At 38.1% G+C, this 16,553-nt stretch overlaps 2 protein-coding genes across 2 annotated transcripts; both read left to right on the forward strand.

The window, feature by feature from the left end:
- Positions 1-4,455: 4,455 nt before the first annotated feature.
- LOC149018887 (chloroplast envelope quinone oxidoreductase homolog) lies at positions 4,456-12,640 on the forward strand. The gene is made up of 4 exons (XM_089153013.1): positions 4,456-4,548; positions 8,592-8,733; positions 10,324-10,415; positions 11,593-12,640. The coding sequence occupies exons 1-4, from the start codon at positions 4,483-4,485 to the stop codon at positions 12,280-12,282; spliced, it is 990 nt and encodes a 329-aa protein (XP_089009139.1). The 5' UTR covers positions 4,456-4,482; the 3' UTR covers positions 12,283-12,640.
- A 681-nt stretch (positions 12,641-13,321) lies between these two features.
- Positions 13,322-16,182, forward strand: LOC149018888 (chloroplast envelope quinone oxidoreductase homolog). Its single transcript, XM_089154444.1, has 4 exons — positions 13,322-13,403; positions 13,757-13,901; positions 14,616-14,707; positions 15,405-16,182. The coding sequence occupies exons 1-4, from the start codon at positions 13,338-13,340 to the stop codon at positions 16,092-16,094; spliced, it is 993 nt and encodes a 330-aa protein (XP_089010570.1). The 5' UTR covers positions 13,322-13,337; the 3' UTR covers positions 16,095-16,182.
- The last annotated feature ends 371 nt before the right edge of the window (positions 16,183-16,553 follow it).

The following is a 16,553-nucleotide window of genomic DNA, read 5'->3' on the forward strand; positions in this document are numbered from 1 at the left end:
AATTAAATGGGCAAAATCCAAATCCGATTTGGTTTCCCACCTTCACAAAACTTCATCTATTTTGAATTAAAGAAATGAGCAAAATCCAAATCCGATTTGGTTTCCCACCTTCACTAAACTTCATTTATTTTGAATTAAAGAAATTAACAAAATCCAAATCCAATTTGGTTTCCCACCTTCGCTAAACTTCATTTATTTTGAAAAATTTTTAGGTGATATTCAGTTTCCAATTTGAGTTGAATTCGACTTTCCTTTCTCTTTCGTTTCTATTTGAGTTTTATTCAATCATTCTTTCTTTTTCTTTTTTTCTTTTTTGAGAATAAACCGGATAATAGTTTTTTTTTCCCACAGTTGATTAAGGGTACTACTGTAACTTGACAAAAGGGTAAATAAGTAAAGAGATAAGTATAAGGGTATTTTAGGGTTTTTGAGAAAATATAAAGATGCCACATCATCAGTTAACTAACGGAACTTAACGGTAGGGGGGCAATAGTAATTATAGACAAAGTTGAAGGTTGGATTAGTAATTTTGAAAAGTACAGGGGATACAACAGTAATAAAATCAAAATATAGGGGGCCAATAGTAATTATCCCCTTTTAAAAATATATATTGTAAAAAGTTAAATGGCATTTTAGTCATAACACATTGTATTAACTAACCTGAGGGGTATTTTTGTTCTCTCCCAGTTTAGAATTTGAATACACTTAACAACGGCTAAGAGTGTTAGTCTGGTTGAAACCAATACGTAGTACATTGCACTAAGGGGACCCAACATTAGTTTATGGTCCACTTAAATGACCCAATGTAAAAATCTCTTTAAAATTATTGTTGCAAACTACCAATTCTATTATCATATTTTAAAAAAAAAAAAACATTAGTATGATAATTTTGAGTTAAACTTAAAAAGTAAAGAGAAGCAAAGGGGAGGGAAATGAAAAGAATTGTTTTTCTTTTTTTATATTGAATTATTTTAAGGCTTGTCCATTAAGAAAGCGAGTGTTGGAGAAAAAATCTTGGTCAATGGTTCAAACTTTTGGTTAGGTGTGACGTGTCGCAGATCTCAATTATTAAAAAATAATAAAAAAATTACACGGTATCCAATATTTCTTGAGTGAAACTAATGACGTTTCACTATTAACTCTAAAATTATATGTCCCTTCATGCATAACTACAAGTTATTTATAACTAAATTTGCTGTTTAAATAGATTATAAAAATTATCTAGGTGCCTTTACTTTTAAAATTTAGATTTTAAATTACCTAAATGCCCTCTAAGCAAGAAAATTACGTAATTATCCTATCTAACTTGCATCATCATCAGTGCTCCTCATTTCTCTTCTCCGATGACCCTCTCTCTCACTCTCCACCGAGACACCTCCAACTGCAACCCATCTTCTCGGACAAACCACAGAAACCCTAGTCTTAACCTTCAATCACAAAGCTTATAAGTTGCAGGTTTCAGAGCAGCAAAGATAATCAAAGATGAAACAACATTTAGTGTTTTTAATTGTCCCAAACTATAATTTCAAAATCAATCTAAGAAACCGCCGGAGCCCAAGAGGATTTTTCTCCTTTCAATCTCAAACCGCTCCATTTTTTAAACTACCAGAGCCGAACAAGGAGAAGGTGGAGGAGACTAGAGACGAAAGAGAGAAGACAAGATTGGTTAGAGCGGTGTGAGCACAAACCAACCAGGTCAGGAAGAAAAGATAGCTTTAGTTCCTACTGAAAAACTCAATCCATAACTAAAAGAAGAGCAACGAGATCCAGGAATCAAACTTCAACCAAAACTTGGCTAAGGTGGAATTTTTTTCTTTGTTTTTGTTGAATATGTTTCGTTTCCCAGTGTCTTAGACTTGGTTAATTAGTCTACGATTCAAACAGTTGTTCAATCATCTCAAATTCTTTGGGATTTATAAGCCAGAGTTCTGATGAATCCAATCTTCTCCTTCTCACTGCCAACAATAATAAAAATCAATAAGTAGATAAAAGCTTAGATCTAAACTTTTAATCACTATGAAGGATGGATAAAATTTATGCCTTGGATTTTTCGAAGAAGATAAAAATAGCTTCGTATCATCAAAGAATCATCACCTCCATCCATTCCATACGATCTCTATCTTTCATCCCAAATTAAACCAAATCACATACAGGTTGGAGAAGATAGATTCCATCGTAGAAGAGAGGTTGCAGAGAGAGAGAGAGGTTGGGGTATTTTTGTAATTTATCTGTCTAGAGGGCATTTTGATAATTTGAAATACAAATTTTAAATGACTTACATAAAAATAAAGATATTTAGATAATTTTATAACTTATTTTAACAATAAATTTAACTGTGAGTAATTTATAATTATGCATATGGGTATCATGTAATTTCGGAGATAATAGTCAATGAGCAATTTATAGTTTACTTTAACATAGTAGGTGCCGTGTAATTTTCTCAAAGATAATTGTTGTAAACTATCAACTCTATTATAATATTTTCGATTTGGGCCTACATCATATTATTGAGTTTAAGATCTAGTAAGTTTATCACGCATGTCAAGATTCTAGGCTTGCTTTACCAAAAAATAATAATAATAATAATAATAGGCCTGCTGGGTACCAGAAGATTTCAAAGGCTAGAAACCCCATCCGCGGAGAAACCAAAGCACTTGGAGCCTTAGAACATGCAAAGTTTGTTGAGGTATTTGACTCATACCCAATTTAAGTTGAGGTACTCAAGTTATACCCAATTTATTATTGAGGTATTTGGGTCATACTCAACTTATGTTCTAATATGAGCCATCAGATTAGTTACGATCTAACGATGTAATGGGCCTTTGTAGGAGAGTCCAATTACCAATAGAATTTAGTATTTATAATATAATACTTTGTAGGAGTCCAATTATCTTAACAAAGTTAGCATTTTTATATTGAGAATGAAAGGATTTTGAAGAGTGGCTATAACGATTACAAATTTGGCAAAGCGAACAATTATGCTTAGAAACCCAAGTATAAAGAGAACCAACCGACCCACTAGGTTGCCGGTCATTAGAACAAGAACGAAACCAACCAGACTACCGATCATTAAAAATAGAGGTTCTATGCAAGTGATCAACAGCACCAATCTTTCAAGAAGAGCAAATGCTAGAGGGCACCAAGGCAAGCTATGCACTCACATTAGAATTATGAAGCAAGGTAGAAGATAACCAAATCCTTTCACTCAAAAGGAGACATGAACATCTCTCGATCGCAAAGAAATAGAGGAGACTTGAGTGGTCATACAGGTTACAAATGAAGAAAGTCTTAGCACCTAAGACCCCCATGGTAAACAAAACTAGATCATCATCTGACACTGGCCGATGCTAACTCATCAACTATAATTTTGATTTTGAGAAAAGAAAAGTAGATAAAAGAATCAGATCCTTTCTTGATAGGATCTTACTTCAGTAGTGTGCTTAACATGGTGGTGCTTGTAGTGCCCATCGTTGGATGCACACCACGTTGATTATATTCAATCTCAACCATGAATGTGTGCAGACCATGGCTGTTGGATCTTGAAAATGCCATATGTCACATTCAAGAATTACACAGGAGATACCCAAACCACAGAAAATAGATGTTTTTTAATACTAAATTCAATGTTATATCTCGTTTTAAATGAGTGATAGAATTAAATCATATATAATTATTATTATTTTGATACTGGTGCATTTTTAATAGTGGAAATAAAATGAAGTCCGCAAGAAATCATATAAAATATTTTAATCTAAGGATTGGAAAAGTTCAATGAGCACCCTTGAATTATAATATTTTTTTACATAACTAGTTCATATTACTCATTGCCACTCATTCAAAGATTTATCCAGTGAGAGTAGCAATTCTTACTTAAAAAACAAAAAGTGTTTTGAAACCGAGTCATGCTTCACTGGTGTGCAAGCATAGGGAAGAATAGGATGGAGATCAAAACTTGTGGTTGAGATTTCGATCTTGACCACTCATTTCACATATTATTACAGGATAATAATATGGATCAAAAGATTAGAAAAAAAAGCATGCGAAACTGTCAATGGTAGGATAGTTGAGCGGTTAATAACCCAAACTCCCATGAGGAGGTCTCGGGTTCACACCTATTCAGCGACACATATATTAGTAAATCCCCCACCCCATTAATATTAATTTGCCAGCCAAAAAAAAATACAAAACAAGTGGTCTTGATCGAAATAATCCTCACCGTTGACTGCACAAATGCGCAGCACGGAAGCAATTCGCTGCGATACCATGGGCGAAATAGGCAGCCACGATTCCGAACAGGTGGAAGTAGTGACAGTTTTTTTTTTTGGTAAAGTAGTAGTGACAGTTCATGTGCTTATAAAGTCCATGCCTTCTGCCAGAATCCTTATAGGTGTTCAGTTGTGGGTTTTTCAGATCTTTTCGCTTGGTGGTTGAATCTATTTAGTCTGCTTTTGAGTTTGCGTTTCTGCTGTTTCTGGGAAAACCATGGCTGCCAATCTCATGCGTGCTCTTCAGTACGATCGCTATGGTGGGGGAGCTGCTGGATTGAAGGTGATTTTCATTTTCCTTTCTTTTCTTTTCTTTTTTTTTTTTCCAATTATTTCCATTTAATTTGCCCTGTAAATTCCCTGTGTTCATTTTTGTTCAATTTATTTATGCTTGTCCAATTTTCGTAAAAAGAGACTTCAATTGGTTTATATCAGGACGACGCCATCTTTAGTTTCATCGAGAAGATGCGATATATGACCCTTTTTAATGGTTCAGCATAATGAATTTGTTTTCGTAATTCTGAAACAGATCCTTCTGTTCTTCGTAGTGTTCATCCATGTTTTGGTTTAAGAGTTTTATTTTGCAGAAGATCATAGAATTGCTCTATTTTGGAAAAATTACCAAGAAATCAGTAGACACCTAGGTTATGTGGAAAAAGCACAGTGTGTGTCTGAAAAGATACTCCCGAAGTGCGCTTTTGACTAGAAATCTTCTCATTTAAAACAAATCCATGAAGAGAACACAGACCAACAGTAGTCAAGGTTATGTTATTGACCTGAAATTTTCAAAATTTTTAATGTAAAGGAGAATAAATCAATTAAAAGAAAACCAACCAACGGTGGTTAAGGTTATGGCTATCCAACCAGCATTGATAAATATTAAGCTTTAGAGAAAAAGATTCTTTTTGGTTTACGTTGCTTGTACCAGATTCCTCATGTGTATCCAAAGCCACACGCTGGAAGAAAAGATAGAGAAAAAAAGAAGTAGAAGAAGACAATTCAACTTTCTCACCCTGCAAACTCTTTAATTTATTATGTCTTTGTCATGCTTCACCTAACCCTAAAGGTTCATTAAAGAGCATTTCCATTGGGAAAGCCTCCTTAGGGAATTGCTTTAATGAGGGTGATTCTACGGCCATCCATTCCATTGTCCCTTCATGCATAAACTTGCACACATAAGAAAAAAATGGTATCAAAGATGAAATCACGGTAATTAACCAAGTAGCATGAAACTTTACACAACTTTCTTCTTCTCCGGACAACTGCTGCATATTTTACTGCTGTATTTTGCTTGGTAAAATTGTATTTAACCACTGGTTCAGATTGGCCAAAGAAACTTCAACAACCATAGGCAGTTCCAGAATGAGTGATCTTTCTTCCCTCACTTTCCTTCATCCTTATGTGTTCAATATGTAAGGTCCATCAAATCAATCTTCTCTAATGAACTGGAAACTTTGAGATCAAGTCTGAAAACATTCTTGAAGTTCCTCTGATGCATGGTTGATTTCATAGTGAGGAATTTAGGGATACATCGTACAGCTTACATCTTGAAGTTCATTAAGCACTGAACCTCCAATATTATGTATGATATATATTATTTAGATAGTGATAGAAGAGTCACTTAAAAGTCCATTCAAGATCAGCTGACCTAGAAGCAAGGTAATTTTTTCAGATTCTGGTAACAGTATGGTGATTTACAGAGTTGTCCTGATGCTGTGAGAAATACTGTTGATCAGATTCAGGTTGTAGTATGATCCAGAAGTCTAGAACGGAAAGCTATCTGAGTGCTAGTGATGGAACATAGCAGAAAGAGTAAACATTAACAAAATCATTAATCAGCACTGAACAGAATAACCAAAGTCTTACCAAAAATAAATAAATGAATAAAGAATAACCAAAGGTAAATGCATGTCCAGATCTGACCTTTATCTCTGATAGAAGGATACATAGTAGAATGTATGGAAAGCTAAAAGGTTAGAAGGCTAGGTATCCACCTAAGCCTCACCCAGGATCTACTAGGTACATTTTTGAATACAGATAAAGCTTTCTTTAGAAAATCTGAACTTCTTATAGCTCATGATCGATGGGTCGTGCTTGGCCCACTGATCAAGTGCTCACTTGTTAAATGTTGGAATGACTGGTCACAGATTCAAGTCCTTGAAACAGGGTTAAAGATGTGTACATTTGATCCTCCGCAGACCGTGGTGCTGAGTGTGGGTGTCTTATGCACTGGAGGTTAACATTCCTGATGTGACCAGGTGATGTAACCCAAAATTTAGGGTTTCTTTATTTGGTTAATTAGCCCTAAAATCAGGGTTACTCCAAGATCCTCTCCTTGTGAACCAGCAATTGATGACCAACAATTGTAGTTGAGGATCAAATGGGATGGCTTTTGGAGAAGAAAAGGGAAAGCTAAAAATTAACCACTTGGGATGGCTTGGGAAAAAATTGTAATTTGATTATGGGAAGGGGCTAGGGTAAGTTAGGATTTTAATAAACCTAGTTGGTAATAGATTTGGTGCCAATTAATGGCTGTGGGATACACAGGGGTACCCTAGGTAGGTTGTGGGGGAAGGGAAATAGAACTAGGATGTTGTGGCAATGGGAAGGGAATGTTTAGGGTTTTAACAAACCCAAATGAGATGATTTGGGTAATCGATATGGGACCTAAAGGGAAAATGGGGACCTAGCGGTTGCTTATAGGGACAATTGGATGAAGGTATGGGCTTCGGCTGAGGTTCTTGATTGATCTTGAAGAGGTTCTTCAAGCTCTTGCAAGAATATAGAATCTTTCTTGCTTACTCTTTCTTTTTTCTTTCTTTCTTTTATTTTCTTCTTGCTGTATTTTCTGATTTCTTTCTTTTCTAATGCTGCCCAAGATCAAGAAAAGGGAGAAAGAAAACCGGCGGGAGGAGGGGAAGGGCTGGGGAAGGTCCAACGCTGATAGGGGAGGGGTTCTAGGACTGCTGCAGGTTAGGGGAGGGGTTGGGGAGAGTCTGTGATTGGGGGAGGGCTGTTGTAATTCCAGAATTAAAGTTAGAGTGGGTCGGAAGGTCTTGCGGTTGAAGAGGAATGGAGGGGGAACTCTTGCATGAGCTACGGAAAGGGGAGGGGGCTGGTACTTAACTTGGAATGAGACTTGAGCTGCTGTAGTTTCTTTGACTAGGTGCTGCCGAAGCTTGAAGAAGGAAAAACTTGAAACGAGTTGTAGAATTGCATCACACTCAGCCGTGGGATTCCTCCTAGGAACCCACGACTTACTCTTCCTTCAATTCTTCGATTTTATTCAATAACTCAAGACTAATTCAATTAAATATATAAAATTGGATATGGACTCAAGAAAATATAAAGAAAATGTAGACAAAAATAATAACCAAAAGAAGTGGGAAAATGACCAGACCACCCCTTGTAGGGTTTGGCTGGCCCACTTGGTTCGCCAATGGGCTTGGTTCTTGGCCCAATTTACTGTTCCGGGAAGGGAGGTAGCCAGGTAGGCTTGCTTTCATCCCCAGGGATCTGGTATATGAAACGATACATAAACTGCAACTGCAGGTTTTCAGATTCTGTCAGTCTGCTAGGATCTAGAATCTGAGCTGGTCTCCCTCCTCCTCTGGTACGTCTGCTTATACCTTGCATCTGCATCATATGCTTATCTTGATGGTTTGCCTCTTTGGAGCCATTTTGCTGGTCAAAATGACCTTTATATGGAGAGTACTGCTCTTTCAATTAGGGACATTTCAAGTTTCAAAATCCTCCATTAAATGGCCCACCATTTTATGAATTCTGTCATTTGTATTTAAAGAGTTAATTGAGGGGCAAGCCTTGGTGCAATGGTCAGCTGATCACAGTGGTAGCCTGTATCAAGGAATCGAAACAGCCTCTCAGCAAAAATTGTTGGGTAAGGCTGCACTGAAAAAATGCCTGCTCAGACTTTGCTTGTGTGGAAGCCTTCAGCACTAGGTCGCCCTTTTTCCTATTTGAAGAGTTAATTCAAGTTCCCCTGAACTTCCTAAAGCAGGATCTTCAACCAAATTTCAAAGAATATAAGCTTATGTTGGGGAAATTAGACTGGCTGAAATTAAAAAGAGATGTCGAGAACTCACGTAGAAAAAATTTGAACGTCATCAGAGCTGGTAGGTGGCAGATATATGCATCATCAAGAGAACCTTAACCATAAAGCATTCATGTTTTCACGGCAACATCAATCGGTAGAAACATATGGTGGGGCCCTGGACTATCTGACTTGTTTTTGCAGAGGTTTGATGGATTTCTCAATTTTGGTGGTTCTTGCTTAGGCTTTCTAACTTTTGTTTCCTCCTTTCATAGCATGTGGAAGTTCCAGTTCCTGCCCCAAAGAAAGACGAAGTTTTGGTGAAGGTGGAAGCAAGAAGTCTAAATCCTGTTGATTGGAAGATTCAAAAGGGCATGATACGACCAATCATGCCAGGCAAATTCCCTTACATTCCAGGTAAATGCAGAGGACTTTTCTGTTATGCATTTGTTTTAGATTATTTATATTCTGCTACTAGTTTTCATGAGGGTTGGAATGGCAATGACTGTCAAATATTTGCCATTTGTAGTAAACTGTATGTTTTGTTGTGAGCACTAGAGTTAGATTTCTCATGCAGAATGGGATCTGCATGATTTACTTCCTTCAATTGTGCACCGATCTTGCTTCCCAACCATTACAGATGCTACATGTCTGACTATTTTGAAACTGTCCAATCTGATTCTTAATTTTTGATACTTGGTTTCCAATGCATCAATGCAAACCCAGTTACCCAGGTACATCTGTTGAATGAATTTCTGGTGAAACGCTTAGTGGTTTCTCTTAATTTATGCTAGTTGTACTTTAGTCATGCTGGACTAATTGCTTTTATTTAGTGGCTGAGAAATGTCTACTTCACAATGACATGCAAATGCTAGCTAGACCTAAGATGTGGAAGATAAAACCAATCCTGTTTGTCTGGTCATTTGTTAGCCAAGGAATAGACACGTTAACTCTTTTAAGGCTCAATGTATGGAATTAGAGGCAGTCAGAGATGCTCTTCATATAGCATGCTCACTCCAGCTCTCTATATGTCAATCTTCACAGATTGTCAGGTGGCTGTTAGGGCTCTTCATGGGCATGTGCAATCTCTTGATTTGCCAAGTGACAGCTTAGGGAGATTCTCAAGTTAGCTTGTAATTTTTAGTTTGTTCAGTTTAATTATGCATAGATCAAAACAATCTTTATGCAGATTACCTAGCTCGTCGGTCTAAACAATTCAGTTTTTCTAGAGTTTGGTGGCAGCCCCCCCCCCCCCCCCCAAAAAAAAATATTTAATAAATAAATAAATAATAATAATAATAAAAGAAGAAGAAAAGGAAATCTTTTGAGGCTATGCTTTATGTCATTTAATACATTCAACAACTTCCTCTGTTCATGGACAGGGAGGTTTTAACTGTTCAAGTGGACATGCTAAGTAAAACATATGATGGGTTAATATTCATTTGGATAAAGTGGATGTTATTAGAATTTCAGCCACAACATGATTACACTATTGGATGAGCATCTGAGACTGTCGGTACTGTTGATTTGGAGGATCTAACGTCTGTCTCCAGGGTCATTATGTGTTCACTACTACTCCAAATATATAATAAGCTAATCATATATGAAAATAAATAACATTAATATTGCTAGCTAAAGATTTTCCTTATGTGTGGAATTGGGGTTGGTTGTTAACCCCTATGAAAGATTAGACTACGCAAACTTAGAAAAGCTTTGAGACAGGGTATGTTACTCTATGATTGTATCAAATTAGAGTTGTGTAGGCCAAGAAATGCCATTTCACTGGCAAATGAGAAAGTAATATGAAATTGGATGATGTTTGTCAGCTTAAGGGAAAACTTTTGAGCTTAAAAGTAATTCATAATTTCAAAGCAGTTGCTTGAGTTGAAAAGTATCTATTTGGTTCCTTGTATGACATTTTATCCTTTTTATCCTGGCTTTTATTCTGAAATTCAAAAATGAAAAGCACCAGAAACTTTGTCCTGATATTCACTCTTGATGAAACAGCTACTGACATAGCAGGAGAGGTGGTACAAGTTGGTCCTGGTGTCATGAATTTCAAAGCTGGTGACAAAGTTGTAGCTCTGCTTAGTCACTCTGTGAGTAATCACCGTCATTTTATGTACAAACTAACTCTTCATTTTGGAAGGATCAATGTGTAGCTGTCAAGATGTTGACCAGGTGATGTCTTGGTGCCACCGCAACAAGTGGCCAGACACATCCAAGGCGTCATCTCAGGCATCTGGGATACCCAAATCAGATTGTCCACAATAGAAAGAAGGCATGGAAAGGGTGGAGAGTGGGAAGAAGAAAACCTGAAGGAGAAAATGAAGAACGAAAATACAAAACCTATTTAGAGCTGGAATCAGCACAAGGCATGGGTTTCGGGAATATGGTGCTAGCATTCATGACTTGGCCTTGGCTAGGTGTCCCTTGGGTATCCAGTTGCCTGGCAGCAGCCATGGATTACCATGGCACCATTGAATTACCAATTTAACTTCAAATTGGAAAGAGGAAAAAATAATAGTACTTTTAGCATTATTTACATTTGAAAGGTCACTAAATGGGTGGTCTTGAGGAATGTCATGGACTACCTGTTCGGGAATAATTCCAGATATACTATGTCTAGCAACTTGAGCAGCTACCAGTTGGGCCTCTACACCTGACAGCCTAAGCTTTTTGAGGTGTATATTTCAATACTACCCTACTGTATGTTTTATCTGGAGGAAAAGGGTAGTTGGCCTCATAATTTGACCTGGCTCTCTTTTGTTTCTTCCTAGTTTATTATGTGTTTCATCCTTGTTTTAGTCCTTCCACAATAAGCATTGGATTATGTTGTTATTATAGTATAGCTTGCACTTTTGATTTCTTTCATTTTTTTTTTTTTTTTTTGGTTGTTGTTGTTGTGGGGGTGGGGGGTGGGGGTGGGGGTGGGGGTGGGGGAAGGGGGTGTTGGTGTTGGGTGGAGGTGGAGGTGGAGGTGGTCCTGAACCTGTACAGTTACCTAAGGATGTTCTCATGTAATGTAATGATGGTACCTTAATAATTCATCCCTCATGAATAAGGAAAAAGGTCCCTTTTCAGAGAAAGATGGAAAATTGATCCACTTGGCAGCTATTCTACTTGTATACTTCACTTTGTTACATGACCCCCTGTTGTATTTCCATCGTGAGGATGGAATATAATTGAGAGGACATGTTCCACATGGATGGAGAGTAAAGCTCCTTCATGATTTCTTGTATATTTGATGATTCTTATGAATCTTTCTATTGGCAGACGGGAGGTGGGTTTGCTGAGTTTGCTGTGCCCAAGAACAGTTTGACTGTGAATAGGCCTCCTGAGGTGTCAGCAGCTGAAGGAGCAGGTTTACCCGTAGCTGGCCTCACTGCACTGCAGGCCCTCACCCAGTCTGCTGGGATCAAGCTCGACAAGAGTGAGAAGCCAACAAACGTTCTAATCACTGCAGCATCAGGTGGTGTTGGTCACTATGCTGTTCAGCTGGCAAAACTTGGGAACACGCATGTTACTGCAACTTGTGGGGCTCGGAACATTGAATTTGTCAAGAGCTTAGGAGCAGATGAGGTTATAGACTATAAAACCCCAGAAGGGGTAGCTCTAAAAAGCCCCTCTGGTAAGAAGTATGATGCAGTAATCCATTGTGCAACAGGCGTTGCTTGGTCTACTTTTGAGCCTAATTTAAGTGAACAAGGAAAGGTAGTAGATATTACTCCTGGTCCTACTGCCCTGTTTACCTTTGCAGTGAAGAAGCTAACCTTCTCCAAGAAGCAGCTGTTGCCTTTGATGATGAATGCTAAGTGTGAAAACCTTGAATTTCTTGTTGGGTTGGTGAAAGAAGGGAAGCTGAAGACAGTAGTGGACTCAAAACACCCTCTGAGCAAGGCTGAAGATGCCTGGGCAAAGATCATGGATGGCCATGCAACAGGGAAGGTCATTGTTGAGCCTTAGGAGGAATGATGTTTGGCTTTGTAACTTATGGTATGTCACTGTTTCTGTGAGTTGAGAGTTACTTGTGTAGATGTTGCGTGTAACAGAGTTAGGTTTGCACGAAAATACTCTTCACATCCTATTGTAGAAACAGCATGTGCATATGGGTTTTCCGAGTTAGGTTGTGTCAGACATGGTTGATTTATATTTTGTAATATTTTGTTAATGTATAGTATAAATCTTTAAAGAACTGCACTATCATGGCCCAAGTAGAGCTACCTAGTTGGAAAACAGAGATCTTAAATGTTCTGTCGTGGGTGAAATGCTATGGATGTGCATCAGCAGATGCATGGCAATGCATGAGATGATATTTGAACGATTTAAAACCTTGAAATCTCATCACTTGAGTTTTGTATTGATAAAGCAATTAAAAGCCTTGTTGGTCAGAAGAGATTTTATTGCTGAGAAAAAAGAGAAGGCAATACTAAACTGTGCACGTAGTATACTATCATCACACGGATTACAAATTCTCCTCCAGCTTATAAAAATGAGACTACAAAGTAAAGAAGAATATTCGATAGAACCCAAATGACTAAGAGCAAACCTTGGTTGCAGCATCTGTTGTTAACTCTCTTTAAAACCTGAGCAAGTCTCCTGGTTTCAGGTTTACTCTTTTTGCCCTGAACGTTTCTATTTCCTTCCGTGCCTGCCGTCATAAGCCCGTGATTTTCCACTTTTTGACCCAATAAAAGATCGCTTTTGGCTACGCGCATCAAGATCTTTGAGAACTACAGTTGGTGATGTGAACCAGAAATCCAAACCCGTGAGAACAGAAGAACCAATTACCATCCCATGATCTCTGGGAGTACATCATTGACCAATCAAGGAGTTTCAAAGACGTAGACGATTTTATGTCTAACGGTCAGAATTTAAATTATGGTATCCAGTAGAACACGTAGGTCTCCCAGGTTGATTCCAGATGAGTGACGGAAATTGCAGTTCATGCAGTTTTTAAGTCTAAACTCCTGGCGGGTGAATTCATTTTTGAGTTTCTGTTTCTGCCTTTCAGGGAAACTATGGCAGCCAAGGTCATGCGCGCTGTGCAGTTCGATAGTTATGGTGGTGGAGCTGCTGGTTTGAAGGTGATTTTAGTTTCTGTTTCAGGCTTCATTCTATTTCTTAGTTTCGTTTTGCCATTTTAATCCCTGGATTTATGCTTGTTCATTCTTATGAAGATACTGTCATTGACTATTCCATCTTTATTGCTGTGAGAAGGTGTAGCCAGATCAAACTGGTTCAGATAGATTATTACATTCCATGTTTGTCTATAGAGTTTTCTTGATCTTGTATGTTGTGGTTTTCTTTTCTTGTCTCATGGAATAGTTATTATTTAGATTTCACAAATCATGATCTTTACCACCTAATAACTTGCTAGTTTTAGCTGTGGTTGTTCTTGCTTAGGCTCTCTAGCTAACCTTGTTTTCTGCTTCTGTAGCATGTGGAAATTCCAGTTCCTACTCCGAAGAAAGATGAAGTTCTGGTGAAAGTGGAAGCAGTAAGTCTGAATCCGGTCGATTGGAAGATTCAGCAAGGGAAACTACGACCAATACGTATACCAAGCAAACTTCCTCACACACCAGGTAATCCATATGTTTTTATTTCTCAACTCTTCTTGAAGAATTTCTATATGGACTAAGTTGTCGTCATCCTCCCAGAGAGGAGCTTCATTTATCACCATTCTACAGTCCACAAACCGCTACAGGAGGTTTGCTACAACAATAATAAGAAGCCTTATATCAACTAAATGGGGTATGGATCCCATACATTCACGCAAAGTGGAGATCTGTCCCCATATATACCCATATGGGTAGCTGATCCAGATTTAAACATGTATGGGGACTCTTGCAAATACTGACTACATAAATTAATAATTAGCTGTTTGTATTTGTTTTTGAAGTACTGTTTGAACCTTATTTTCGCCTAAACCTTAACCCATACCTAAAAATTGTAATTTTGATATGAAACATAATTGAGGCCTATTACACTCTACCTGTTCATATTAGATCTTAGAATCTGGTTCTCACTGATTTTCCATAAATTCTGGAGTACATTATTGATGTTTGTAAGTTTAGAGGAATACTTTCTGAGCATATGTAACTCATCATTTCTGAAGAGTTGCCTATGTTGAGTAAGCATCCATCTGATACCTCATTTACATTATATTTTCTGTCCTAACTTTTTGTCATTAGTTCTACCCAAAAAAAAAAAACTTTTTGTCATTAGCATTCTGAAATCCAAAGTGAAAACTGAAAAGCATTAGAACTGTATCCTGATATTCACCCTTGGTGAGACAGGTATAGACATGGCAGGAGAAGTGGTAGAAGTGGGTTCTGGTGTCAGGAAATTCAAAGCTGGCGACCAAGTTGTAGCTTATCTTCCAATGGCTGTGAGTAATCTCTGAAATTTTCCCTTCCTTTTCGAATTATAAACTGATTCTTTAATTTGGAATGATCGCATGCATAGTTGTCAAGATGTTCCCTAGGTGATGCCGAGGTATCAGACACGTCCAAGGCAAACTACCCATCTTAACCACAAATGGAAAACTAGGCACTGAAAGGGTGGGCGAGGAAAAATGATGAACAAGAATACAAAACATTAATAGAGCTGGAATTAGCAGCTAGCAATAGAGCTAGTTTCAATGGTGCTTGACTTGGTTACATACTCTCGCCTAGGTCTCACTAGGACTCACAAGTCGCGATTACGACCATGAGTTTCTCCTGAATTCAGTAAAGAAACTACGTGTGGAAAGAGTGGATCATGCCCTTGTACAAGAACAATGAATTAAACATGAGGTACACTGGAATCCATGTGATCCCCAGAGAGTCGCAGATGTCATTGTGTAAGGACATGATCCGGATCCATCTAGAAACTTGGGTTGTCATAACAGTTGGGCTTCCCCATCTTGGCAGCCTAACCTTCTGGGACGGATGATTCAATGCCACCCTACCTCATGACTTATCTAGAGGAGGAAAGGGTAGTTGGCTTCAAAATTCGATCTGTTCTCTTTGCTTCCTTCCTGGTTGGTTCCTTTCATCTTTGTTATAATAGTCTAATTTGCAGTCTCTTCTTATATATGAATGTAGAGAGGAGGTGCGCTTGCTGAGTATGCTGTGGCCAGTGAGAGTTTGACAGTGATTAGACCTGCTGAAGTATCAGCAGCTGAAGCAGCAGGCTTACCAGTAGCTGGCCGCACTGCACTCCAAGCCCTAACCCAAATTGCAGGGATCAAGCTCGACAGAAGTGAAAAGCCAACAAATGTTCTAATCACTGCTGCTTCAGGTGGTGTTGGTCACTATGCTGTTCAGCTTGCAAAGCTTGGCAACATACACATTACTGCTTCTTGTGGTGCTCGGAACATTGAGTTTGTCAAGAGCTTAGGAGCAGACGAGGTAATCGACTATAAAACTCCAGATGGAGCAGCCTTGAAGAGCCCTTCCGGTAGGAAGTATGATATAGTAATCCACTGTGCAAATGGCATCCCTTGGTCTACTTTTGAACCTAATTTAACCGAGAAAGGGAAGGTAATAGATATCACTTTTGGTCCTAGTGCTATGCTCACCTATGCAATACTGAAGCTAAAATTCTCCAAGAAGCAAATCTTGCCTTTGATATTTGATGGCAAGAGTGAGAACCTGGAATTTCTTCTTAAGTTGGTGAGAGAAGGGAAGATAAAAACAGTAGTTGACTCCAAACATTCTCTGAGCAAAGCTGAAGATGCCTGGGCAAAGAGCATGGATGGCCATGCTACAGGGAAGATCATTGTGGAGCCTTAAGTAAGATGTTTGGTTTTTGTCTATGTTATGGTGTGTTTGTTGGTTGAAAGACACTAGTTTCTTGATATTGAATGTATGTAGGGTGTATTCACGAGATATATATTCTCCAGTTTGGTTTCAAATTTTGATTTCCTTTTCCCCCCTAAAGATCATTAGTATTAAGAAAAACATGAAAATGGAACCATCGCAGTCCACACTCCAAATCCTCTTTCTCTGCCTATGGCAATGCCATCAGCAGGCTCAAAGATTTGATACTACTTGTACCCAAAAAAATCTGCTTGGCTAGATATCCACATCCTAAGTGCATCATATGACATTTCCTGCACAATTCTCTACTGATGTTGTTAAGAAAATCAACTATCAGGTTTGATACTCTAAAGCAATGCCAAATCTTTCAAGTTATCATGTCAAGGAAGGCCTTTAGATCTTCCCATCTTTGTTGAACATACCATGGCAACA

This window comes from Hakea prostrata, chromosome 4 (assembly GCF_041222555.1).
Source record: "Hakea prostrata isolate BN-2017 chromosome 4, UWA_Hpros_2, whole genome shotgun sequence".
NCBI lineage: Eukaryota > Viridiplantae > Streptophyta > Magnoliopsida > Proteales > Proteaceae > Hakea > Hakea prostrata.

Excerpts from the sequence above, each read along its gene's own strand:
- LOC149018888 (XM_089154444.1), top strand. The coding sequence starts at position 13,338 with ATGGCAGCCAAGGTCATGCGCGCTGTGCAGTTCGATAGTTATGGTGGT. Across the intron at positions 13,404-13,756 it reads GTGGAGCTGCTGGTTTGAAG|CATGTGGAAATTCCAGTTCC; the intron begins GTGATTTTAGTT and ends CTGCTTCTGTAG. Across the intron at positions 14,708-15,404 it reads TAGCTTATCTTCCAATGGCT|AGAGGAGGTGCGCTTGCTGA; the intron begins GTGAGTAATCTC and ends ATATGAATGTAG.
- LOC149018887 (XM_089153013.1), top strand. The coding sequence starts at position 4,483 with ATGGCTGCCAATCTCATGCGTGCTCTTCAGTACGATCGCTATGGTGGG. Across the intron at positions 4,549-8,591 it reads GGGGAGCTGCTGGATTGAAG|CATGTGGAAGTTCCAGTTCC; the intron begins GTGATTTTCATT and ends CTCCTTTCATAG. Across the intron at positions 10,416-11,592 it reads TAGCTCTGCTTAGTCACTCT|ACGGGAGGTGGGTTTGCTGA; the intron begins GTGAGTAATCAC and ends TTCTATTGGCAG.